Source organism: Xiphophorus couchianus, chromosome 19, assembly GCF_001444195.1.
Source record: "Xiphophorus couchianus chromosome 19, X_couchianus-1.0, whole genome shotgun sequence".
Lineage (NCBI taxonomy): Eukaryota > Metazoa > Chordata > Actinopteri > Cyprinodontiformes > Poeciliidae > Xiphophorus > Xiphophorus couchianus.
The window spans coordinates 19,493,562-19,519,148 of NC_040246.1; the positions used below are offsets into that span (position 1 = coordinate 19,493,562).

General features: G+C 37.8%; 1 protein-coding gene across 2 annotated transcripts in view; it reads right to left on the reverse strand.

Moving 5' to 3' along the window:
• ltk (leukocyte receptor tyrosine kinase) overlaps positions 1-25,587 on the reverse strand; it is an 83,195-nt gene that overhangs the window by 25,193 nt on the left and 32,415 nt on the right. For both annotated transcript variants that reach the window (XM_028000166.1, XM_028000167.1), the window contains exons 4-15: positions 24,724-24,940; positions 22,673-22,812; positions 21,264-21,401; positions 15,669-15,818; positions 8,197-8,297; positions 7,927-8,087; positions 5,808-5,902; positions 4,603-4,668; positions 2,705-2,879; positions 1,444-1,594; positions 1,207-1,335; positions 189-345 (exon numbers count right to left, since the gene is read on the reverse strand). In XM_028000166.1, the coding sequence (XP_027855967.1) occupies positions 189-345; positions 1,207-1,335; positions 1,444-1,594; positions 2,705-2,879; positions 4,603-4,668; positions 5,808-5,902; positions 7,927-8,087; positions 8,197-8,297; positions 15,669-15,818; positions 21,264-21,401; positions 22,673-22,812; positions 24,724-24,940 (1,680 nt within the window). The remainder of the gene's footprint in view (positions 1-188; positions 346-1,206; positions 1,336-1,443; positions 1,595-2,704; positions 2,880-4,602; positions 4,669-5,807; positions 5,903-7,926; positions 8,088-8,196; positions 8,298-15,668; positions 15,819-21,263; positions 21,402-22,672; positions 22,813-24,723; positions 24,941-25,587) is intronic.

Consider the following 25,587-nt stretch of genomic DNA (forward strand, 5'->3'; position numbering starts at 1 on the left):
ATAAGATCTTGGTTGTTTACAGTTCAGGTGTGGATCATCAAAAACACTCAGAATAAACGCAGTAAATGGTTGATTTTGACCCAATGCACTGACCCAGGTTTGTTATGACTGTGGCTTTTCCCTTTTTTCATTTTTCATAACGTTAAATATTTTTAAAGGTATAAAATTCAGATTAATTGGCGGTCTACCTGCTGCTCCAGTCTGACCGTTGGTACCGCGGGCTGCGGTGCTGTTCTCAAACTGCTCCGGAGGCATCTGGTCCAGACTGGACTCCGGGTCCTCCAGGTAGGCGTTTCCTCCCCCACCAGCTGCAATCAGCAAAGGAACCAGCTCACCACCCTCCATCTGGAACAACAAACCAGTAAGTCTACACCTATTCTGCACTGCAAAACATTTTAAGGTGGTTTAACTTGAAAATTAAATTCCACCTACTGCCTGTAAAATAAAGTTTTAAGTCAACAAGAAAATTGTTTTGGTTTTAACTCAGAAATGAAAGTTCATGAAGTTGATTTAACAACAAGAAGAAACAACTTGTCTAAAAATAGTTTTTTGAGTTCATTAATCTTGATTTGTGAGTTTTAACTTAGACCAAATAATTATTTCACAATATACAGGAAAGAATCTCATCTATTTAAAGAGCACACATTTCTCCATTGTTTTCACTCATAAAATCAAGTAAAAATAATGACTTATTTTACTTTAAAATAATTAAAACTTATGTTTCAAATTCCATTAACAAAATTTCACGAATTTTATTAAACATCACAGTGAATTCTGCTCAAAAACATTTAGTGAGAACAGGACATTAAAATAGACATTTGCCTTAATAAAACACAAAAGTCAGATCAATGTAACGGACTTCCATTTATTTGAAAGTCTTATATTATTTGTTTTTAAAAGTGGAACCTGTTAGGTTGATTGGTAACACTTTATTTGACGGGTGTGCATAAGACTGACATGACACTGTCATGAACATAAACGAGTCTTTATGAATATCTATGACTGGTGACATGAAGTGTCATTCAGTAAATAATGACACTTTTAATGCAAAGTTGCTCTAAAAGTTGCATTAAAAGTCCACTAAAAGTGCCAACTTTGCATTAAAGTGTCATTATTTACAAAATAATACTTTGACGCAGAAAGTAATTTAGAAGTCCACCACATACAAACAATCACAACAAGAGAGAGTAAAATGATTTGTGCCACCTTGAAGATGTAGGTGGCTCCTCCACCGCCGCCGCCTCCACCTGCACGCTCCGTGCTGGTCTCAGATCTGCGGTTGTCTTCGATCACAGACGACTCTCCCAGACATATTTTCTGTGTAAGTGGATTTCTCTGCCGTAGGAAGATGAGAATTAGACTTAAGGAGAAGGAGAAGGCGTTGTAACTGGGTCAGCCTGCAGTCTTTCCTCTGAACGGACGCATGTCAGCTTTTCCACTCACCCCGGGGCAGGCGTCCTCTCCCTGGTGCCCCACCAAAATGTGAAGTATTTCTCCTTTTTCCAGGGGAAATATGGCGGAGATAAACACCCCGTGGTTGCGTTTGTTGTGGTTTTTGGCTCCTTTTCCGCCTGCAGCGCCGTACGCTGAGATACTGAGGGAGATCGCAGCAACACAAAGGGATTAAACTCAGAAAGAAATTACACTTTGGCTCAAACCTAGCAAACAGCTGTGCAGACAATTTCTGTCACAGACACAAAATAAAGAATATTTTACCCTGAAGATTGTCTTAACCTTTTTACCTACAAATACAGAGCATGGGGATTGTGTAATTTAACCTACAAACCTTTTCTGTTCTCCTTTAATTTTTGTTCTTACCTCATGCTTTCTCTCATGAAGATAAGTCTTGAATGACAAATTAGATTTAGTGGAAAACTAGCTAATTATTTTGAGTATGACTAATAGGATCATAGTTTTTTACCTTTAGGTCATTAAAAACAAATATAAATGGTAACAACAGAGTAGAAATCATACTTTTACCAATATCAGTCTTCCATATGAATGGAGAACAGAAGTTTGTGAACTTTTTGGTAACTAATAGCAGTAAATCTAGGGGTAAAATGTGTAGTATAGTTAGGCCTGACATATATATATTCACTTATTAATACTACCAATTATTTTGTTTGAAAATCTCATGAAAAAATAAAAAGATCATGGGTAAAATGGGTTATAAAATGTACACATAATTAATAGGGATTTAGTTGCAGCACTGATTCTTATTAAAGTATTTTTTTTCTATTTTTTTAGACTGATTGAATGAAAAAAAAGAGTATTCATATTCTCTTTAATTTATATTTTCGAGATTGAATTTCAGGATTTGAGAGCATCCAGTTGGAAAAAAGTGGAAAATCCTCAACACACTCATATATTTACACAACATGAAACCGGTGATGTTTTTTCTTTCTTTTATCTTTCTAAAAGCACAAAAACATGTAAAAAAAAAAAACATAATTATGTCACGTCTTTGGATTTTTTCTTTCCTGGCATCACCTGAAATAAACCCAAAGTGACTCAAACTTAGCCACAAATGATCTCTTAGCCTTAATTTAGGCTAATTTTGTTATGTACATTATTCTAAAAAAGGTAAATGGGTTTGCTGTTGGACCTCAGATTTAAATAACAAAGTATGTGACGTGTTTCCAATAATAGGAACAAAGTGTTTTTGTGTCTAATAAAAAGATAAATGTTCTTCATTTTCACTCACTGGTATCGGTTGGTAGCAGGAACCTTCCACATTTGGACTCCTTTCAGGGGGCCCTCCTTCCCCACAGTGACGCTGACGTTTTTGTTCCTGTAGGTGCTGTCGCACTGGGCTTGGGTCGGGCCGTGAGGGCCGCTGGCACCGCATGAGTTAAACCACCATGTCATCAGAGAGACTTCTGTCAATATGGAGAAAATGAACAGTTGGAATCAGCTGGAATATTAAGGACATAATGTGAAAAAAACTGTGGGAGACTTCGGTAAGGTCTTCAGAGAGAACGCAGTGGCGCCCCCAAAAGGGGGAACAGAGGGGGACATGGCCACCACACAAAAATAAAAATACTAATTATTTATTCTGAACCACCCTGAGTCTAGTCTGGCCAACCCCAAGAAGTTTAAATGTTGACCAAAAATTAAAAAAAATTAAAGTTGCAGCATGTAACTTTTATAAAAAATATAGATTTTTTTTACAAATTTGTCCAAAATGTCATGACAGTATAGATCAGGGGTGGGCAATCCTGGTCCTCGAGGGCCGGTGTCCTGCAACTCTTAGATGTCTCCCTGGTCCAACACACCTGAATCCAACAGCTGAATCACCTCCTAAGTTCAGTCAAGTTCTCCAGAGTCCTGCTAATGACCTCATTATTTGACTCAGGTGTGTTGAAGTAGAGACGCATCTAAAAGTTGCAGGAGACCGGCCCTCCAGGCCTGGAGTTGCCCACCCCTGGTATAGATTGAGGCAGATAATCTATGAAAATAATTCAGCTGATTGCCTTTGCTCCGTGCTATCTAGAAACAACCAATCAGAGCCAGGAGGCCGGTCTTCGCGTTGTCAATCAGGCGGGAATGTGGCGCTGCTCATTCCCTCCTTTTCTCTCTGCTACGCTGCAGCTTCTTCCAGATAGCAGAGCCTGACATGAATGCTCAGGCTATTCAGCTTGGCGAAAAATGATGGCAGATAAATAGTTTTCTTGTAATATTATGTTGTTTCTCCATCACAGCACATTGCTAAATGTGCTGTGATGGAGAGCAAATGTGCTGTGATGCTGTGATGGTTGATTGACAGCGTTAATCAACCTCCTCCTGGATATGATTGGTTGTTTTTGTTTGGGAGCGGTGCATTTCACAGCATGTAAGGGAGGAGGAGGAAGAAATCGATCTTTTCATTTGTCTTGTACTCTTTTAACAAACATGTAGAAAACATATTTTTAATAAAAGTTACATAATGCAGCTTTAAGTCGTATTATCTGAAATGTGAGTTCTGTATATGTTATTCAATATTCAAGCTAAAATGTTAGATTTTGTGAATTCTCTAGATCACATGTGTCAAACTCAAGGCCCAGGGGCCAAATCCGGTTCATCCTAGCTTTTTATGTGGCCCTTTAGAGTCTAGACTAAACACCAAGTGTGATTAAATATCATGTTATCATTCAAATCAATGTAGTTTTTATCTGTTTACTGCCAAATTATATCAATCAATCCCTCCAGTTTCTTGAGAATTATTGTGGAAATCCACGCAAAATCACCAAATGCCTGCATTTTTTTGTGCTAATACATTATTGGGAGTTTATTGCAGACTTTTCACAGAAATTGTGAAAAACTTTCTTACTTGTACTAAAAAGCTGCCTCAGCTTTAATTGATGTCAGATTATAGTCCATGATTTATATGCGAGTAAATAAAAAGTCGCATTTATTATTAGTACCACAAAATCCTGGAGGGACTGAAAAGATGTTCAATAATATTATTTAATTTTAAGAATTCATTGACATATCAACAGTTTGTGAACAGGTTTTATCACCACATTCTGGCATCACTGGCCCTTTAAGACCATTCATGTTCTTGATTTGGCCCAAAACAAAAATGAGTACGACACACCTGACCCAGGTCTTTCCTGTACATACCTGTGACCGACGGCTCAGGAAGCTGACTCAGGAAATCAAAGTCAATTTGCTGCAGCGAGTTGAGATCTGAGGACAGACAGAAGCATCCAATTCTGACTGGACAATAGTCCAAAAGAACATGGCCTTATTAAAACAAATGTCGGATAATAAGAAAAGATGAAAAATAGATATTTTCTGAGTCTTTCTGAGCAGGAAAACAACATGGATGGGTGTTTATTTGTCCTCCGGTCTGCTTTTGCATGCCGGCTTAGAAATCTGCCCACTTAGTAGTGGGAATGTTTGTGTGTTTTTAAATTTGATTAGGAAAACAAGGGCTTCAGATATAAAAGCACAGTGTTGTCAAGCACAGAGCAGCAAAAATGTTCAATTTAGCAATATTCAGATTTACTCAGAGGTGGTAGAGTTCCCAAAATCTGAATTTGAGTAAGAATAGCACTACTTCAACATATTTTTACTCAAGAAAAAGTAAAAAGTCTAATCAAGTAATGAATAACTGATCAAAACAATCATTTAATATTTAAAAATTACATCAGAAAGACCAAAATATAAAGTTAAGTGTAAATTTAGTCATTTTAGAGAAAGTAATTCATATAAATAACAGTTACGAATTAACAAATCTTTCCAAATGAGTTTCTTTCAATATGAAACTTTAACAGATAATGCAGAAATTTTACTCAGGTGAGAGTAGCAAAACTTCAAAAATAAAATTACTCAAGTAAAATAAAAAGTACAGTTTAGTAAAAATAGTAATTTTTCCCCTAAAAAATTACTCAAGTAAATGCAACTAAGTTAGTGTTACTACCCAACTCTGCAAATGCTTACTGAGGAAAATAATGACTCTTATTTTCCGCTGTCATGTGTACAGTTGTCCCTTTTTAAAGGTTTTTATTGGCAGTTCTCTTAAATTATGCATAAGCAACAGCAGCCCCTTCACAGCTGAGCATAAAAAGGTTTTGTAAGTGTGGGAATTTAAACCCAGAGGACAAAAACTCAGAGCGAGGAATGCTGGCACACACTGTTGTCATACTGTGGTGAACGATTCGTAGCAAATCATTTTAGCGCTGGTGTCACAGTCAATCATTAAAACAAGGCATCAAACTGGAGACTTAACACATCACATTGACTTTATGAAGCACATTTATCATTTCTGAAAGTTTATGCTTTGCACAACCCTGTCATGACAACGGCGGCGTGTTTACGCCTACCTGTTTTGAAGCAGGCCGCGCCGATGGCGATGTTATCAAACGCGAGGTCAGCGTTGGAGTTTCGTCCCCACCCAGCTTTGATGTGGATGTGGAACCTGAAGGAAAGCAGAAATCAGAAAACAATTGAAGCTCTTACAAAGGAATAATTGTAACATGAGCAATGACAGACCAGAAAACAGAAACAGATGACATTTTGTCAGATCCGTAGTACTTTGCTTTGTTTTATTATGATTGTGTGACAGTTCAGAACAGTGTCTGCGGCTGACAAGTGGTGGGAAAATGAGACTGTTAGAATGATTATATTGTGTTATCACTCTTACATTGGTAGTTTATATTACTAGGCTGTTTTTAATTGAAAGGTTTAGTGTTCTAATCCTAGAGAAAAGGAACTTGGTAAACTGTGTGTAAGACATAACTAACCTTTCCTTTAACTTCAAGCATGTTTTTGCAGGTGGTGTCTTAATCTTCTTTAGGAGATCTTCCTGAGATACTCCTTACTTGTAAAACTGTCTGTGTGTAGAATTTAGTTTCTGTGTTCCCCCCTCCTTGTTATCAGGATATTCCTCCCCCTGTTAAGATCCCTCTCCCCATTCCATTCACTCCCTTCCCTGCTAATAAAAGACAAGCTCCTGCAGCAGGATGGCAGAACGTACGGTGATCGGTTCGTAGGAGCTGCTTCTCTGTGCCTTCCCTCTTGCAAGAGTTTGGTTGAAAACTAAGTAACGTTGTCTGTGGTTCTTTTTATACAGGTTGAAAAAAAAACTTACCAGAGACGTTGTCTCTACAAGCTTTGAGCATCAAAAGATTAAAGATTTTCTCTGTTTTTTTATGCAAAAAAGCTTAAAGTTGACCTTTAATGCTTCCTTGAACAGGTTAGGATAAGTCTATGGGCGATACGAAACATTTTCTTTACATTTTTTACACAAAATTATTCTTAGATAATGAGACTTTAGTACTTCACAGTTGTTTTAGGGCCTCATGTCACTTTACTTATACAAATAAGCTGCTGGCCACAAGAAAATGGCTGCAAACATATGCGCAATCATACAACCTCACATCTTTGAAAAGCACAAGTGGAGCCTCCTGCACAACAGACAAGAATGAAGAAAGTAGTTTCTGAATGGTAGGTCAACAACAAAACACTTTTTTTCCAGCAGCCATTGTACAGCACATACAGCTGTAAACCAGCTGACCAAACATATTGGAGCTTGGCTTGGGTTGCTAGGTAACGGTTCTGGGCTCAGCTAGATTTGCTGGGTAATGGGCAGTGTCCATCGAATATGACTTAATAATTGGGAGGTTTATGAAACGGCTCATCAAAAAGTAAAAAAAACAAAACAACAAACATCTGGTTGGATGTTTTTAAACACTTTTTTAGAACCGTTATTAGAAGCAGTCGAGACCCAAATGAAAGTATAAAAACGTACAAAATGTGAATTTGGCATAATATGTCCCTTTGATGCTCTGAAAACAGAACAAAACAGAATTCCAGACAGAATTTCAGTCAATAATCCACCAAAAAAATCCAACATTTCTATTAGATGTGATTTATTTCTATTAGCTTTCTTCTTCTTGTTATGATCTTGTGGCGATACAGCAGGCTCTCAATCGACTGAATAAATATTAATTATTAATACCAGGGTCTTCTTCAGTGTATTATAAGCCAGGCTTAGCATTGTTCATTTATCTTAGGTTTTATTAAATTATTGCCTTTTTTAAAGACTTTATAGTTGGTTCTTAGGTATTAAACTTCCAAAAATGCATAACTACCAAGTAATATTTTAACATTTTCTGTCAACTTTAAACATTTTTAACTCAAAAACATGGCAGCCGGTTGGATAACTGTCCTAATGTCCCAAGTACTGGGCTTAGCAAGTTTTCTGGGGGAAACCCTGGATACATAAACGTCTCCATCCATCATTACTTCCATAAACAGTGCGCTGTTAACCTGCTGAAAATGCAGGTTATTTCAGACATAGAACACAAAAAAATGTAAAAATCATAATTGGATTTTAGCAAAAAATAATTAAAATTTAGCATCAAGACGGATGGCAGGACTTGAACACCTGAATTTAATGATTTGGTGAGTGACTAAATACTTTGTTATTTTTCTACATACCCATGATTGAGGTCAGTCACTTCCAGTGCAACTGCTTCCCAGTCGTCCGTCGACTGGCCTTGTCTCTCCCAGATAAGAGGCGTATAACCGGTCCCGTTTTCCTCAATGGCAACTTGCAACGAGCCGTTAAACGATCCGTACAAGTAGAGAGAGAAACGCATCTGCACAACCACAACCAGAAGGTGTTTCAGAAATGACTTACAATAACAAAAGAAACAGAAAATAAATGTCTGTAAATGGATGACTTTACGAGTGTTTGGATGTGCTGACCTGGCATGCAGAAGTAGAGATCGGCGGAGGGAAGAAGGAGCTCTGAAAGGACGCTTCTTTAAAGGAACTACTCTCTCTAACCTGCAGGTACAAGAAGTGTCCTGCAGACATACAACAAAATGTCACAATGTGGAATTGTTACCATTTATTCATTCATTTGCTTAAATTATTTAAAAGCAAAAGGCAACGAAAGTGCTGCACAGTTCAATCAGAAAATACAAACACTGCAAAAACACAACATCTTGCCAAGTATTTTTGGACTAATTTATAGTGCAAATATCTTGAAATAAGACAAACTAACTTAAAAGTAGTTTTAAGCAAGATATAGAGGCTTGTTTTAAGAAAATAATTCCTTATTTTTGATGAAAATGTTGTCAAGAAAATCCGAGCTCATCCCACTTCCCCATGCTGGAGATTTTAGTTTAACAGTAATAATAAATAAAGTTATCTTTAAAATGAATCACTCAAGTGACATCAAGGCCCAGCAGTAGACTTAAGTGTCAATAAAGTTAGTTTAACAGTAATAATAAATAAAGTTATCTTTAAAATGAATCACTCAAGTGACATCAAGGCCCAACATTAGACTTAAGTGTCAATAAAATAAATCTAGTTGTATGTGTTGTTTTTGTCTCATGCAAACTTTGCTTTAATTCTACTTTTTTCTATCTAATCATAAGAAATCATAGTCAGTCAGAGAGAGTCATTAAACAGGAAAAGCAGGTTTCCTGGAAAAAGAGGAAGTTTCCAGCCTGCAGATTTATAAAAATAGCTGAGACTATTTTAAAGCATGAAAGTTTTAAAAAATTAAATCTAAACATTTTGAGTAATTTGATAAGATTCAAAGTAAAATACTTATATTAATATTGATTTACTTGTAATAATACTTACACTTATATTTGTGGGAACTACAAGAAAAACAAGTAACTGTAACTTTAGTAGTAAATAATTAGAATCATGTATTATTCTTGGTTTCTTTTCAGAAAAACATCTGTAATAACTCACATTAAGATCATAATAAGAGTAACTAATAAGTTATGGTTATAAAATCATAAATGAATGATAGATCAGAGAAGCTGAAGAAAATAAATGTGATATAAGTTATGGTTATAAAATTATAAATGAATGCTAAATCAGAGAAGCTAAAGAAAATAAATGTGATATAAATGTGATTTTGACATTGAACTTGAAATGGTGTAAAAGGTTGTAAAACTGCAATTAAACATCACTGATATGTTGGAGGTAGATGGTAGGTGAAAGGTGACAGGAAGGGAAAAAGGGGAACTAACAGGAGAGCCGAGATGATCAGCACCTTATATGGAAACAGGAGGTTGAGCAGCCCTGAGACATTGGCACAGACATCATGACATGATGTCTCTTAAGACAGTGACGGATATGAGATCATCTGTCTAAGCAGACAGATGAACCCTATATAAGGTGGGTGCAAAAGAGGAACCTTTCGTTGGATCCTCCGGGCAGCTTCGAGCCAAGATCGAGATGGACAAAGAACTCTGCAGCTGAAGAAGAGCCGGGGCCACGGAGCCGGAGACTGTCCTGCACATGGAGACCAACCCGTCTGGCCCACAATCTGTGGCTTCGAATCGCACTTCTCTCATCGGCTGGGTTCAGACTCCAAAGACAAAGATGAAGACAAAGACAAGGAAGAAGAACTGGTGCCTTTTTTCCTGCCAGCACCAAGTCCTGTGTGACCTCAGCATCCATGCGGAGAGGAGGCTCATCGGACCTGCGGAGATCCTGGCCTTCATCGATCAACATCTTCCTCCTGTTGCAACACCTTCTTCATCATCAAGCCAGGTCTGGGGTTCGAAACGCCAGGCTCCGTCCGTCTCTCTCAAAGGTTCCCTTTTTTAGTTCTCAGTGTCAGCAGTAGGGAAAGATAGACTAGATGACTGATTTTACTTATTTGATTATTTCTGCTACTGAATTAAGCTGTACTGATCCTTGCAAAAATGCCTTACTAATAAAATATTTAGCATAAAGAAAATCTAAAAGATGTTGTGGACATTCAGTTAATGAGTCACCTTAAAGTTCTTTGATGGTTGTAAAATAGCTATTATGTTTGATTCTGGAGAGGAAGAGGTGGAAAATGTTTTTAGGTTGCTGGTAGCCCATATTTAAAACCTCATCCTTGGGACTCGCCCGAGTCACTAAAACCTACCTGGTTCAATAACAAATGCAAGTTGCAAAATAGAGAACGAGCGACCGTTAACAGGTGTGCTCTGTGAAACTAGTTGGCTGTAGGCTGCTCAGTCTGGCTAATTCACAGGGGGAAGAAGGGTGGGACACCTGGATGTAGGCCGTCAGATAACCAGGCGAATCGTTTCTCGAAACCAGCTTAAACAGAGTTTACTTCAGTTCTGGACAGGGTAAATCCCAGCAGATTTAGGAAACTCAACGGACCCGTTAGACGGAGAGCTGGTAGCACATCTCCCCTCTCAGAAGAGGAAGTATGAGAGTGAGAGAGTAGAGACAGAAAGGAGGGGGGGGGTGTTGCGCAACAACAAGTGGCGCCCAACGTGGGGCCCAGTCCAACGGAGTAGGAGGGCCCTATGGCCAAGTTAGTAAAAACAGATGTGAGGATCTGAATAGCTCACTTGGCTTGTTAACTCTTAAGGAATAGAGTTAATGGTGACTGATAAGGCCGTCAGTCACAACCCTTGCAGTAACTGTATAGCATACAGGTGAGGGAAGGCTCCTACTGAGGATAAATGACCGGATCCAGACAGTGAAGCTAGTAGCCAACATAGTCTAGACCCATCCCTGCTCGAAGGCTAAAGAGAGGCTTTGGGGGATAGACAACTCGAACCGACAGAGAGACGGAGTGATGGATGATCACTTCGAGGAGGAAAATCTGGGGAAGAAACCGGAGGAAGCCGGCCGTCCAGATCGTTTGGAAAAGGAGGAGACCTCAACAGAACTGCATCAGCTTCTACACAGCTACTGTGACTCAGACCTGAAGCAAGTGGGGAAGTTGGTTCCAAGAATGAGGAACTGAAACATCAACCCCTGACAAAGGAAAGTTGGCTCACCCTTGCTGGAGTGGTTCGTGATGTAATGCTGACCAGACCAGCCAGCAAGCATGCACAGGAGACGGAGAAAGGTGTCATCAGCCGACGATGGATGAGGAAGCACACCGCGTCCTCCACTGCAGCCATCGAGAAGACATCCGGCAACAGAGGAACAAACACCAGCAGCTGACATCATCCCACAGACGCAGACATGGTTAAAGTCATCACGCAGACCCGAGAGAAGCAGCTTGAGAGTGCGAGAGAGAAACAAGTAGCTCATCACAACTTATGGAAGAAGAAAGCAGAACTGAGGCTCTGCCCGAAACTTGAGGTGCAGCGACAAGGCGCACACCTGAGAAGAAGCCCTATGGAGGGGCAAAGATGACGACCTTTCGTGCCACTAAGAAAGGTTGTCTCTGCCGGTGTCGAGGTGGGACAGAACACCTAAGGACAGGTGGTCCTAGAGTAGCACGGGGAGCAGGTAGTACGGTGCGTGCATAAGGCCCTCGAATATGCAGGCGTGCTACACCCCCGTGAAGAACTGAGCAAGCAGGACTGCTGGATGTCCCTTCAGCCCATCCGATGCAGCTGTGTGACTTTGAGGTATGTGGTCGATACGCAGGGCACCCAGGGCAGCGGATGGAAGGTTTGTTCATCAAGAGCACAGTCCCATGGGGTTCAGTCTGCATGGACGTAGCAGAGCCAATGGGGACAACAGGAAAGAGAGGTGAGAAGTACCTCTTGGTGCTGATGGACACAGTGACAACTGCTAGAAGAGCAGGTCTTCCCCTGCAGAGGAACTCCGTTCACGTCACAGAAAGCAGGGAGGCGAAGACACTTCTCCTTTTTGCTTAGAGAAGGAAAATGGAAGTTGCAGCTTGAAGTGTCACTGAAAACAGGGCAGAGAGTTTGGATTAAAGCTCAAGATCGGCCTGCAACTACGGTGATCAAGCTGAGATTCAACGCCCGAGATTTTGTAAAGTAAGTACTGAACTTCAACACAGTACTACTGATGAAGAAAGGGGTCCATGAGGAAGCAGTGCTCAAGCCAGTTCTTAGCTACAGTGAACCAGAACATTACAAGAAGATGGCCAGAGAATCAAGCACCATGCCATCCTACATTAGACTGGCCACTATTACAGGAAGGTTGCCGTTCAAAGAACAACTTCAAGGCTTTGGACTGGGAGGGCCGTGAAGAAATTGGACTATGCTAAAGAAGAACTCCTGTCACAACCTGATGGATTAAAATGGAAAAGGACCATGATTACGGATAAAGCGTCATGATGCTTATGCTTTTTGCTTTGCTCTGCTGAACAGCCAGAAAAGTTTTTTTTTTGAGGCCTTCTGTCTCAGCCCATCTTCCCTAAAGAACCATTCCACATCCTGAAGAACCGACAGTTCATCCAGCGAAGGTTCCTGTAGAAGAATCAGAGCGATCCAAGTTTTCTTCGACATTCATCACCTCATGGGGGAAATCAAAACTCCAAAGAGGGGGTGTCAAGAGAAGTGGAGTTTTGATGACTACACTGAGCCCTCTGTGAAAACTGAGGATGAAGAATCTGCATCTTCACATCCCAGACGAACCTCTTCTCTTTCTAGTGGATGAGGACGGCGAACTGCAGGAGGGTGATGGACTCCCAGCATGTGAAAGGTCTGACCTCGTGGAGGGGGTGTCAAGAAAATCCGAGCTCATCCCACTTCCCCATGCTGGAGATTTTAGTTTAACAGTAATAATAAATAAAGTTATCTTTAAAATGAATCACTCAAGTGACATCAAGGCCCAGCAGTAGACTTAAGTGTCAATAAAGTTAGTTTAACAGTAATAATAAATAAAGTTATCTTTAAAATGAATCACTCAAGTGACATCAAGGCCCAACATTAGACTTAAGTGTCAATAAAATAAATCTAGTTGTATGTGTTGTTTTTGTCTCATGCAAACTTTGCTTTAATTCTACTTTTTTCTATCTAATCATAAGAAATCATAGTCAGTCAGAGAGAGTCATTAAACAGGAAAAGCAGGTTTCCTGGAAAAAGAGGAAGTTTCCAGCCTGCAGATTTATAAAAATAGCTGAGACTATTTTAAAGCATGAAAGTTTTAAAGAATGAAATCTAAACATTTTGAGTAATTTGATAAGATTCAAAGTAAAATACTTATATTAATATTGATTTACTTGTAATAATACTTACACTTATATTTGTGGGAACTACAAGAAAAACAAGTAACTGTAACTTTAGTAGTAAATAATTAGAATCATGTATTATTCTTGGTTTCTTTTCAGAAAAACATCTGTAATAACTCACATTAAGATCATAATAAGAGTAACTAATAAGTTATGGTTATAAAATCATAAATGAATGATAGATCAGAGAAGCTGAAGAAAATAAATGTGATATAAGTTATGGTTATAAAATTATAAATGAATGCTAAATCAGAGAAGCTAAAGAAAATAAATGTGATATAAATGTGATTTTGACATTGAACTTGAAATGGTGTAAAAGGTTGTAAAACTGCAATTAAACATCACTGATATGTTGGAGGTAGATGGTAGGTGAAAGGTGACAGGAAGGGAAAAAGGGGAACTAACAGGAGAGCCGAGATGATCAGCACCTTATATGGAAACAGGAGGTTGAGCAGCCCTGAGACATTGGCACAGACATCATGACATGATGTCTCTTAAGACAGTGACGGATATGAGATCATCTGTCTAAGCAGACAGATGAACCCTATATAAGGTGGGTGCAAAAGAGGAACCTTTCGTTGGATCCTCCGGGCAGCTTCGAGCCAAGATCGAGATGGACAAAGAACTCTGCAGCTGAAGAAGAGCCGGGGCCACGGAGCCGGAGACTGTCCTGCACATGGAGACCAACCCGTCTGGCCCACAATCTGTGGCTTCGAATCGCACTTCTCTCATCGGCTGGGTTCAGACTCCAAAGACAAAGATGAAGACAAAGACAAGGAAGAAGAACTGGTGCCTTTTTTCCTGCCAGCACCAAGTCCTGTGTGACCTCAGCATCCATGCGGAGAGGAGGCTCATCGGACCTGCGGAGATCCTGGCCTTCATCGATCAACATCTTCCTCCTGTTGCAACACCTTCTTCATCATCAAGCCAGGTCTGGGGTTCGAAACGCCAGGCTCCGTCCGTCTCTCTCAAAGGTTCCCTTTTTTAGTTCTCAGTGTCAGCAGTAGGGAAAGATAGACTAGATGATTGATTTTACTTATTTGATTATTTCTGCTACTGAATTAAGCTGTACTGACCCTTGCAAAAATGCCTTACTAATAAAATATTTAGCATAAAGAAAATCTAAAAGATGTTGTGGACATTCAGTTAATGAGTCACCTTAAAGTTCTTTGATGGTTGTAAAATAGCTGTGATGTTTGATTCTGGAGAGGAAGAGGTGGAAAATGTTTTTAGGTTGCTGGTAGCCCATATTTAAAACCTCATCCTTGGGACTCGCCCGAGTCACTAAAACCTACCTGGTTCAATAACAAATGCAAGTTGTCATGAAGAGAACGAGCGACCGTTAACAGGTGTGCTCTGTGAAACTAGTTGGCTGTAGGCTGCTCAGTCTGGCTAATTCACAGGGGGAAGAAGGGTGGGACACCTGGATGTAGGCCGTCAGATAACCAGGCGAATCGTTTCTCGAAACCAGCTTAAACAGAGTTTACTTCAGTTCTGGACAGGGTAAATCCCAGCAGATTTAGGAAACTCAACGGACCCGTTAGACGGAGAGCTGGTAGCACATCTCCCCTCTCAGAAGAGGAAGTATGAGAGTGAGAGAGTAGAGACAGAAAGGAGGGGGGGGGTGTTGCGCAACAACAATGTACTTGTTCTATTGGCAGATTATATCACTTACAACTTCCCATGTTATAAGTTAATTTGCCTGCCAGTGGAACAAGCACTTTTTCTTCAATAATAAGGAATTATTTACTTAAGACAAGCCTCTATATCTTGCTGAAAAGTTACTTTTAAGTTAGTTTGTCTTATTTCAAGTGTATTAAGATATTTGCACTAGAAATTAGACCAAAAAAATACTTGGTTAAGATTTTGTGCTTTTGCAGTGTTGACAATAAACAGTCACCAAAAAAGTAAGAGTCAAAGGTTACCCAGAATGAATTACTTATTTAATTATTGCTGTTATTATTTTTAACAGGTATATTAATGCTTCTAAATAGACATGAATCAAAAAAAAAAGTTTGTCCTCTTTTAGTAAACCTGTATCTTGCAGCTTGAGTTAAGCGTCAGATAAATCCTTAAAAATAGTTCAAACTTGTCAAAGAAATGTATTGTCTTCTGACAAAAAGAGGAATGAACGGTGCAGAGAAAATTGGGTCATTTTTGACTGATTTCCTCAGTGCAATGATTCATTTTAATAGCAGAGGCACCAGAGGAGTACTCCTAAAATCAGGCTGTAAATCACATACGCAGAACACACACACACACACACCTGGTGTGCGCTGGAGAGTGACGCCCTGCATGTCTTGTTTCTGCAGAAGTTCATCTCCAGCGACTCTCCTCCATCCCGAGTGCTGACTGGACCTGGACCAACCGCATGAATCCGACTCAAACGAGCAGTACGAGCCAAAGGGAAGAGCGTCTGCCAGGGAAGCAGATTATTATATTTCACCGAGACGCTGAACACATCTGCAAGAACATCTACAGCACAAGATACGGTTTTACTAAAGCAACTAAATCTAAGTAGGACTTTTTGCTAAAAAAGGCAAAACTAAATAATCAAGATGAAGTATTGCAGCAACTAATTAAACACAAAAACATTTTAATATTCTTATTTTTACCTGCTTGACAATAAACCATGGAATATTTTTCTGTAGAAGAGTCATTTATTAATAACTGCAAATCCAAGATATAAAAAAATCTTGAATGTTTGCCTTATTAAAGAAAATAAATAACACATCTCTGGAAAAAACTAAGAGTCCACTGGACTGAACCCTCCTAGTTATTCCATGAAATATTGATTTCTGAACTCTGCCTGAGTTAAAACATTAGTATTGTTGTTTCTAAATGAATACGAACTTGTTTTCTTTGCATTATTTGAGGTCTGTAAACACTGCATATTTTTTGTTATTTTGACCATTTTTCATTTTCTGCAAATAAATACTAAATTTCTCTTTTGAATTTCAGAGACGTGTTGTCAGAAGTTCATAGAATAAAAAAATAATGTTCATTTTACTAAAACATAAACCTATAAAGAGCAAAATCAGAGAAACTGATAATTTTAAGTGGTCTCTTAGTTTTTTCCAGAGCTGTAGTTGCATTTCCATTGACCATATAATTCCTTATATTTGCACAATTTAACATTTTGAAAATACATTTGAAAACAGGGCAAAACGTTTTGGGGCTCGGATAATGGTTTCGAAATTGGTTTATTTTGCAAAACTACAATAGAAATACTTTATTCACATCACACGAGTCACATGATCAACAACCGGATGTTGCCACTGGCAAAACCCACGAAGAAGATGATGACAGGAAGTCGTCTGGTTTTTAATGACTTATCGGGCGAATAAACTGATCCACGTTTGAATTTAATTGCATTTTTTATTTAATGGAAACACCACAATTGTGAAATGTTTTGACGTTAGTAGAATATTGACAAACTTTTATTTTAATGTAAAATGTTCTGAAATGTTATATATCAAATTTTTTTGTCAACAAGAACAGAATGGAAAGACGTTTTTTTTAATGAATGGATGCACTCAAGTCAGCTCTAGAGAAAAAGTTGTTCAATGTTTGTCGTCTTATTAATAAGCAAAAAACACATTTAGTATTTCATTACAGGGCTGTCCAAAGTACAGCCACATGGCCGTTTTCAGCTCCTTTATTGAGTTTTGAGGCTCCTGACAGCAATTAAAGAATCCTACAAATTTTGTGCACTGCTTTTGTTGAGTTAATTAAACTTGGTTAACCACAGCCAGAATTTCTAAAGAAAGAGTAACCTAAATCTTGTAATTAGTGCTGAAAACAAACTTCATTTTTGTAACAAGGCAAAACAGTTTTTATCAAGCCAAAGGCCTTTCTTTCAATAAAAAAAAAAAAAAAAAATCTTTTAAGTTTTGGCTCTATGATGAGTTAAAAAACCCTTTCATACAAAACAGTTTGACTATTTTTGTTTAATTGAAATATGGTAAACTTAGTTTGTTGTTGGGCAGGTGAAATATTTACATGTTTTTGGCTTTATTTTCAACTTACCAGTCATGAAAAAAAAATTAAATATAGGAAACTGCCAGACCTCACATACAGTAATTAAATCTAACAGGCAGCTAAATTAATAAAACGATTATTGATAAATAATGAAACCAGTGATTACATGTAGATTAGCAACTGCTGCATATTCACCATGTGTTTTTAATTTTCTGTCTTGCATGTTTTGTCATTATTTCATTTATTGTTGTTTGCAGAAAAACAACACTGCATTGATGAACGATTTGAATGACACAATTACAGACAAGGCTGGCTGCCATTGTTTGTTTGCCAGATGGTGCAGGCTAAAAAAAAACCCGTAACTGTAATAAAATAAGCATTCAATCTAAAAAACAAACACATACAAAGAAAGAACTTAAATTCACATAAGGGGTACATGACATTGCATTATTTTTCAGGGTTTTGTAACTTAACAATCATGTGATTCATGTTTTAATCTTGTTTTTCAGCAGCAACTTGTCAAGAGCTGCAGCTGAATTTAGTAAAACAGACTAAAGCGCTCATCTTAAACAGCATAGTCCATTTTAAACAAACAAATAACACTTTCCATTTTATAAAAATTTAATTTAATTTGCCCTGAATCTTGTTTGAAAGGAACCCTGTTGCTTGAAATTTCACCTGAAATGAATTCATAGGCACAATCTGTACTTTTCCCAAATTATGGTCACTTAAAATAAAGTTTTATGTGAGACATGTGTGGGTATAACTCTGGGAGAGATAAGGAAGTAGAGGGAGTTTCCATTTTAAATGGAGACCAAAGTATTTGCATCAGCCATCTGGGATCATTATATTATTATCGGTGCACAACCTAAAGGAGTAATGCTGATCTTAGCTCATCAGAAACATCAGGGGCGTTTGGTCCACAATCAAAACAGAGAAGTGAGTCCAGTAATCTTGTAAATATGGGTGGGATTAATATCAGCAGATTAATTACATAGATTTTAATTTTAGAAGTAGTTAATTGTTGTCTTTTCCAAAGCTGGAACCTTTGTTGCGTGTTTCTGGTACGCAAGTAAATCTGACGGACACACTACGTCCGCAAAGCCGTGGATGAAAAAGCCTTTTTTTTGGGCCACTCGGGTTAATTATTGCTTCAAAAACAATCCGAAGGGACGCTGGAAAAGACTATTGTTGTGTTCATGTTTTGCTAAAAGGAGCTAGCATATCAGCGAAACTATTTAAGCCTAAAATAGCATCCCAATGCTAACCATGTTGTAGCAGCGCAAACGTCCAGCGCTAATGACAACAGTTTCACACATTAGTCCACATTTCTAAATAAATAATTTTAAATGAAGTTAAAATGGATTGTCAACATTCAAAAACTGAAAACTTTGCACCAATCTGATGGTTGAATAACAGAAACTATATTTGTTGTTGCGCTCACATGTCTATTCATTCAATAATTTTGCAGTAAAAAGCTTTTTTGATTCAAATATATGGTGTTCTATTAAAATTTTATTAACTTAAACAGGTTAAAAAACAATTATATTTGTTGCTCAGCTCATGTGTCTATTCAGTATTTCAGAAGCAAAAAGGGGTTTTAAATTATAAATGCTTATTTTGTCAAGAAACGGTTTTCAGTTAATGCAATTAATTTCGATTAAGAATTACAAACCCTGTAATTAACTCACTTAAAATTTTAAATCAAGTTTTTATACTCTTAATATTCATGCTCACGCTGTCTATTGTTCTAATGTATTCTCTTCTCGGCTGGACATTTTCTTGAATCTCAGTATGATATTTTTATGAACATCTTATCACAGAGTATTTTTTATATTTTTACATTTGTGTGAATCCACATGCTTTGGCATTTCCTTCACTTTGCTGCTGACACACTTGAATTTCTCCTCAATTACCGTATTTTCCGCACTATAAGGCGCATCACATTATAAGGCGCACCTTCAATGAATGACCTATTTAAAAATAATTTTCATATATAAGGCGCACCGCATTATAAGGCGCATAGAATAGACGCTACAGTAGAAGCTGGGGTTACGTTCTGCATCCATTAAATCAGGGGTCTCAAACTCCAGTCCTCGAGGGCCGCAGACCTACAGTTTTTAGATGTGCCACAGGTACAAAACACTGAAATGAAATGGCTTAATTACCTCCTCCTTGTGTAGATCAGTTCTCCAGAGCCTTAATGACCTAATTATTCTATTCAAGTGTGGTGCAGCAGAGGCACATCTAAAAGTTGCAGGACTGGGGCGTGCCGTGGTGGCGGAGGGGTTAGCGCGACCCACATTCAGAGGCAACGTGGCCTCGACGCGGCTGTCGCGGGATCGACTCCTGGACCCGACGACGTTTACCGCATGTCTTCTCCCCTCGTCTTCCCCCTTTCCTGTCAGCTTACTTTGAAAAAGGGACACTAGAGCCCACAAAAAGACCCCTTGTGGTACGATAAAAAAAAAAGAAAGTTGCAGGACTGCGGCCCTCGAGGACTGGAGTTTGAGACCCCTGCATTAGATGGAGCTGCGCTAAAGGGAATGTCAACAAAATAGTCAGATAGGTCAGTCAAACTTTATTAATAGACTAGAAACCAGCGTACTGAAAACTCCGTTCATTCCCAAAATGAATAAACAGCTGTTTTATTATTTTCCCCGAGGTAAAGTCAGTGACGTGGTATTTTCGTGACACAGTTTATCTTTTAACAACAGCAAGGTATAACATATAGTGGAGGGGAACCTTTCCTTGATTCAATAAACACGTAAAAAACAGTCTGATGCTGTTACAGTAAATCAAACGTTAGTGCAATCACAATATAGATCCACTTCCGCACCATTGATTCGTTCATGTTAAATTCTCTCGCTGCTGCTCTATTCCCGTGTTCTGCTGCGTGACTGATCGCCTTGAGCTTAAACTCTGCGTCGTAAGCGCGTGTCTTAATAGGAGCCATTTTGGGGTCTTTACACAAATCCCAGCTGCACCGCTGGCTGCATCGGCGGCTGCTTTCCCCCGTTTCTTCTTCTACGGGGAAAATGAAGTCGGTGTCTGCTTTCCTCCGTTTCTTCTTCTACGGGGGAAAATGAAGTCGGCATCTGCTTACCGTAGTTGCGAAACCTGTTGTGGCTCAATATTGGTCCATATATAAGGCGCACCGGATTATAAGGCGCACTGTTGGCTTTTGAGAAAATTGAAGGTTTTTAGGTGCGCCTTATAGTGCGGAAAATACGGTAGATGTTTTTTAATGAATGAAGTGTGTACATCTGTCATATTATTGTGTATAGCCAAAATTTAAAAAAAGGATTTTACATGTTTGTCTTATTAAAACATAGGCAACCAATTTGCAGATTTTGTTGGATGCCAACAAAATCTGGGAGAAGAAAACAAAAAGAAAAAGAAATTCAGCCATAAGAGCAGGATTTGGGTCACTTTTTGGATTATGTTTGGTGTATTTAGTCAGATTTAATTAATTAAAAGCAGATTTGGGTGGACCAAAGTTTGCTTTTGAGTAAAAGTCACTAAATAAATTAATTACTACTTGCAATGAATTTATAGGGAAAGGTTATTAAAATATAAATACTTTGTATTTCAACAAAATTTTTCTAACAAAACAAGATTTGAATTTGTTTGCAATAATTTTACACTAATAAAAAACAATTAATTGGTGTCAAACACCTTTGCTTGGCAGGCTGAATCTCTGTAATCTTTGAATTGTAGTTGGCGGCAACAAAAGAATCAGTTCAGGGGCCACATATGGCCCCCGGCCCGCAGTTTGGACACCCCTGATTTAAATGAAAATCTTTGTTTTGTTTGGAAACTCTCAGGATAAGTCTTGCAAAAGCTGTTGAGGCATAGAGAGTCAGAAAGTGGCGCTCACCACAGATCAACCCCTCGTCTTCTCCTAGTGGACAGTCGGTGTGGAAGTTACACACTTGGCTCTGATTGATGCAAACGTCCGAGTTTACGCAGTGGAAAGATTTTCCACACATGAGATTCAGGTCCATGGCCTCATCACCTGCAGTCACACAACAACTCCATGATTACTCAACTTTCAGGACAAACAAGGAAAACTTTCAGTCGGTAAATGTGATCTAAAATACAAGCGCTAAAACTCACCACTAAGATTATATTTGACCACATTTTATTAAATTTTAAGCTGGAAAAGAGCCGATGAGTGTTTGCATAGGTCCAAGGGTTGCATGAGGTGTTAGTTCTTCACACTAGATGAATAGACTTAAAGCTACATCATATAACTTTTATTAAAAAATGTTTTTTATATATATTTATTAAGACTGTCACCATGTTGTGACAGTATGGTATGAGGCAAATAATCCCAGTGCTAATATTGCGGTCTGCAAAAATGCACAACTTCCAGTCAAAAACAACCAATCAGAGCCAGGAGGCGGGACTTAGTGCTGTTAATCAACTTCCTGTATCATGCTCAATGTGCTAAAAGTGGAAAAACAACTTAAATGCTATGCATTAGCCTTTACGGCTGTAGCTTCTATTGCAAATATATTTGCAAAGCAGTTGGTAAGCAGTTGGTAAGATTCTGTTTTTACAGTGTAGAGAGACAAAAAAAGCAAAAGGATTTAGCAAACATTTATGTTGAAGAAGAAATTTCAGAAATCTTGTTTGTAGGGACACAATTATTTGAAAATTTGAGCCAATAACCAATATTTCCAGTTACAGGTCTGGAAAAAATTAAGAGACCACTTAAAATGATTAGTTTCTCTGATTTTACTTTTTATCGGCTTATGTTTGAGTGAAATGAACATTGTTCTTTTATTCTATGAACTACTGACAAAATGTCTCCGAAATTCAAAGCAAAAATTTAGTATTTATTTGCAGAAAATGAGAAATGGTCAAAATAACAAAAAAATGCAGTGCTTTCAGACATCAGTGCAAAGAACACAAGTTTATATTCATTTAGAAACAACAATACGAATGTTTTAACTCAGGAAGAGTTCAGAAATAAATATTTGGTGGAATAACTGAATCAGGTTTTCAATGGGGGCAGTGGGCTCTTCGTTTTTTCTTCCCAGCCTTTAAACAGTGAAAATAATTGATATATAACAATAAATAAATAATTAATTGATGTATAATAATGTATATTTGCTGTTTGAACCATTAAATTAAGCTGCTATAACTGTTTTTAGAGAATGTCGCAAGTATTTTGCCAGATCTAAACTGTGAGTTTAAATAAGCTGGAAAAAGAAAACTGCAATAAAATTATTATACATTTTGAACAAAAAAAAACTGAGCTGCAGAATAAACACAACTCACCTGAGCCACAGTCGATGAAATCCAGAGAGTCCAAAGCCACAGTGACTTCACCTTCACCCACACAGGAAGTGTAGAGCAGGGTCACTTGAATCGGTTCATCCATCTGACCAATCACAGCTTTATAAACCTGCCATTCATTCCTGGTCAAAGGATAACAATGAAAGCTTTTTAGTCATTCATTTCTGGAAACTTCTGTAGTTAAAGTTGAAAACATAAAAATATACCTAAGATTTTTTATTGTCCTGTTTTCAATCAGTTAGGATTACGAACATTTATTATAAATGTTTGTAATTTATAATAAATTAAATTATTATAATAAATAATTCTGTCACATTTATTACGTGACAGAATAATGACAGACAAATGACAGAATAGTAACCTTTCTTAGAGGTTTTCTCAATAGTTTGCTGGAGTCTTTAATAAACAGACATGGAGCAAGAACTGGGAAACTGTCAGAATAATGCTAAAAAAAAAAAAAAACCCATAGAAAACAATGCAAAAAGGAAGCTACACTGCAAAAATACAAATTATTACCAAGTATTGTCTAGTTTCTAGTGCAAATATCTTAAGAAACTTTCAATAAGACAAAATCAACTTACAAGTTACTTCTCAGCAAGATATAGGAGCTTAAATAAGTCTTTAATATTTATAAAAACGTTCTTCTTGAACTGGCAGATTGTTTTCACTTATAACAAGACAATTTTCCCATGTTACAATTGAAATAATCTGCCAATGTAACCAGTACCTTTTCATAAATATTAAAAATAATTCATAAATTATTGACTTAAAACAAGCTTGTGTCTTGTTGAAAAGTTACTTGTAAGTTAGTTTTTTCTTATTTCAAGTGTATTTGCACAAAAACTAGACCAGAAAAAAAACTGTGTTTTAACAGTTAGAGAATGGAAGAAGTGGAGAATGACTTGGGAACCGGAAGAGCTAATCACAGGTGAGTGGAGGCACCTGGAGAAGAGAGCTGGCAGAGGGAAATTAGGAGATGAGCAGCAGCGGAGGAAATATAAACAAAAGGAAAACCCTGAAACTAACAAACAGGAAAAAAAGAAAAGTTACTCAAAGGAAATAATTTTAAAACTCAAAAAATGATAATTACAAATGGTCTAATACAAGGAAAAGATTAAATCAACCAGATCAAAACATCCACAACATGATGTTGTCACCACTGTACCTTGTGTGAAGCTTTTTCCACCAAATGCAACACTGATTACTATGAGCAAAAACTTCAAGATTTTTGACCCTGAGTGCATTTTTAAATTGTAAACTGGTTTTTAATGTTGCTTTTTGAGTGACAGCTTCTTCCTCTTTGAGTGCCATTTCAGCCCATATCAGTGTCTTTTTATTTTGTCCATTTCATTCATGAACAATATGATGTCTGGAAATATTTACCTATTTGAGCAAATGAAAGAGGCACCTTCGGGTTTCTGGAAATTGACATTTTGCCTGATTTCCTTACATTTTTCCATTTACCTCAAATTCTGTGAAATAACGTACGTTTAAAAAGTTTCAGTAAGCGACGTCTGCTCACTTCTGTACGACATGAATGACGAGCTGAATAAATGGAAACGCTGTGTGTGGGGGGGTGTGTGCTTCATAATGAAATTGCAAGGTCCATTACCGCAGAGATATTAATAAAGCTAGCGTACCGACTTACTGTACAAGCCCATCCATCCTCTCTTCTGTCCTCACCAATTACATCTAAATAAATCTCCGGCCCACATCCACAGACATGAATGCTTTTAGCTGGTCTAAAAATGGCTGCACTACAGCATCGCATCAATAGGAAATACCTGCCCATGGTTTCCAAACAATACTCAAGGGTCTGTCTGCTGTTCCACAATATGCAGTTCTGCCTCAAATTAAATCTTCATTTTCTTAGCTCTGCTAGCATCTGTTGACCTTGCTCTCTCTGGAGGAATGTCACCTTTCATTTTCTGAATCTGGGCGTTGTTTACTTTTATTTTACTAGAGAAGCACAAAACAAACTAATGAGCTCAGAACAACATTATTGAGACAAAGACAGACTTGTTCATGGCTACCTGTGGGTGTCTGGTCTCCTCTGGTTGAGAACCTCAGAGTGAACGATCAAATCTGACAGAAGAGGTTTGATCAAGACTGTCAGGTTGCCCAAAGTCGGACCGGATTCATAGAGAGCAACCTGCAGAATGCACTGTCTGTTGCTCCCAGGCAAGACCGGACTTATTATTTGGTGCTCACATGTCTCTGCATCAGATGGACTCAGAAGAAGAAAATGCCCTGAAGGGACAAAACAAAGAAGAAGCACTATTATGAAAAACTTTGCATGTATTTGTACTTCCATTTGGGTTTCTACGTTGCAAAAATACAAACTTTTACCAAGCATTATGGTCTAGTTTCTAGTGCTCTTGAAATAAGACAAAACTACAAAACTTCTCAGCAAGATATGGAAGCTTGTTTTAGATCAATAATTCTTTAATATTTATGAAACACTCAAAGTAAAAAAAGAGATTTTAATTTTGATGTTTGAGTATCAGCTAATTTAGAGTAACTACACTGAAAAAACACAAAATCTTACCAAGTAATTTTGGTCTTGATTAGTGCAAATATATAGGATACTTGAAATAAGACAGAACTTAACTATTCAGCAAGTTATAGGAGCTAATTCTTTAATATTGATGAAAATGTTTTAGCTTCACTGACAAATTATTTCACTTATAACAAGACATTTTTCCTATAACATAAATAATCTGGCAATGGAACTAGCACTTTTTCATCAATGCTAAGGAATTGTTTACTTAAAATAAGACCCTATGTCTTGCTGAAAATGTATTTATAAGTTAGTTTTGTCTTATTTCAAATGTAATAAGATATTTGCTCTAGAAACTAGACCAAAAATATTTGGTAATATTTTGTGTTTTAATCAT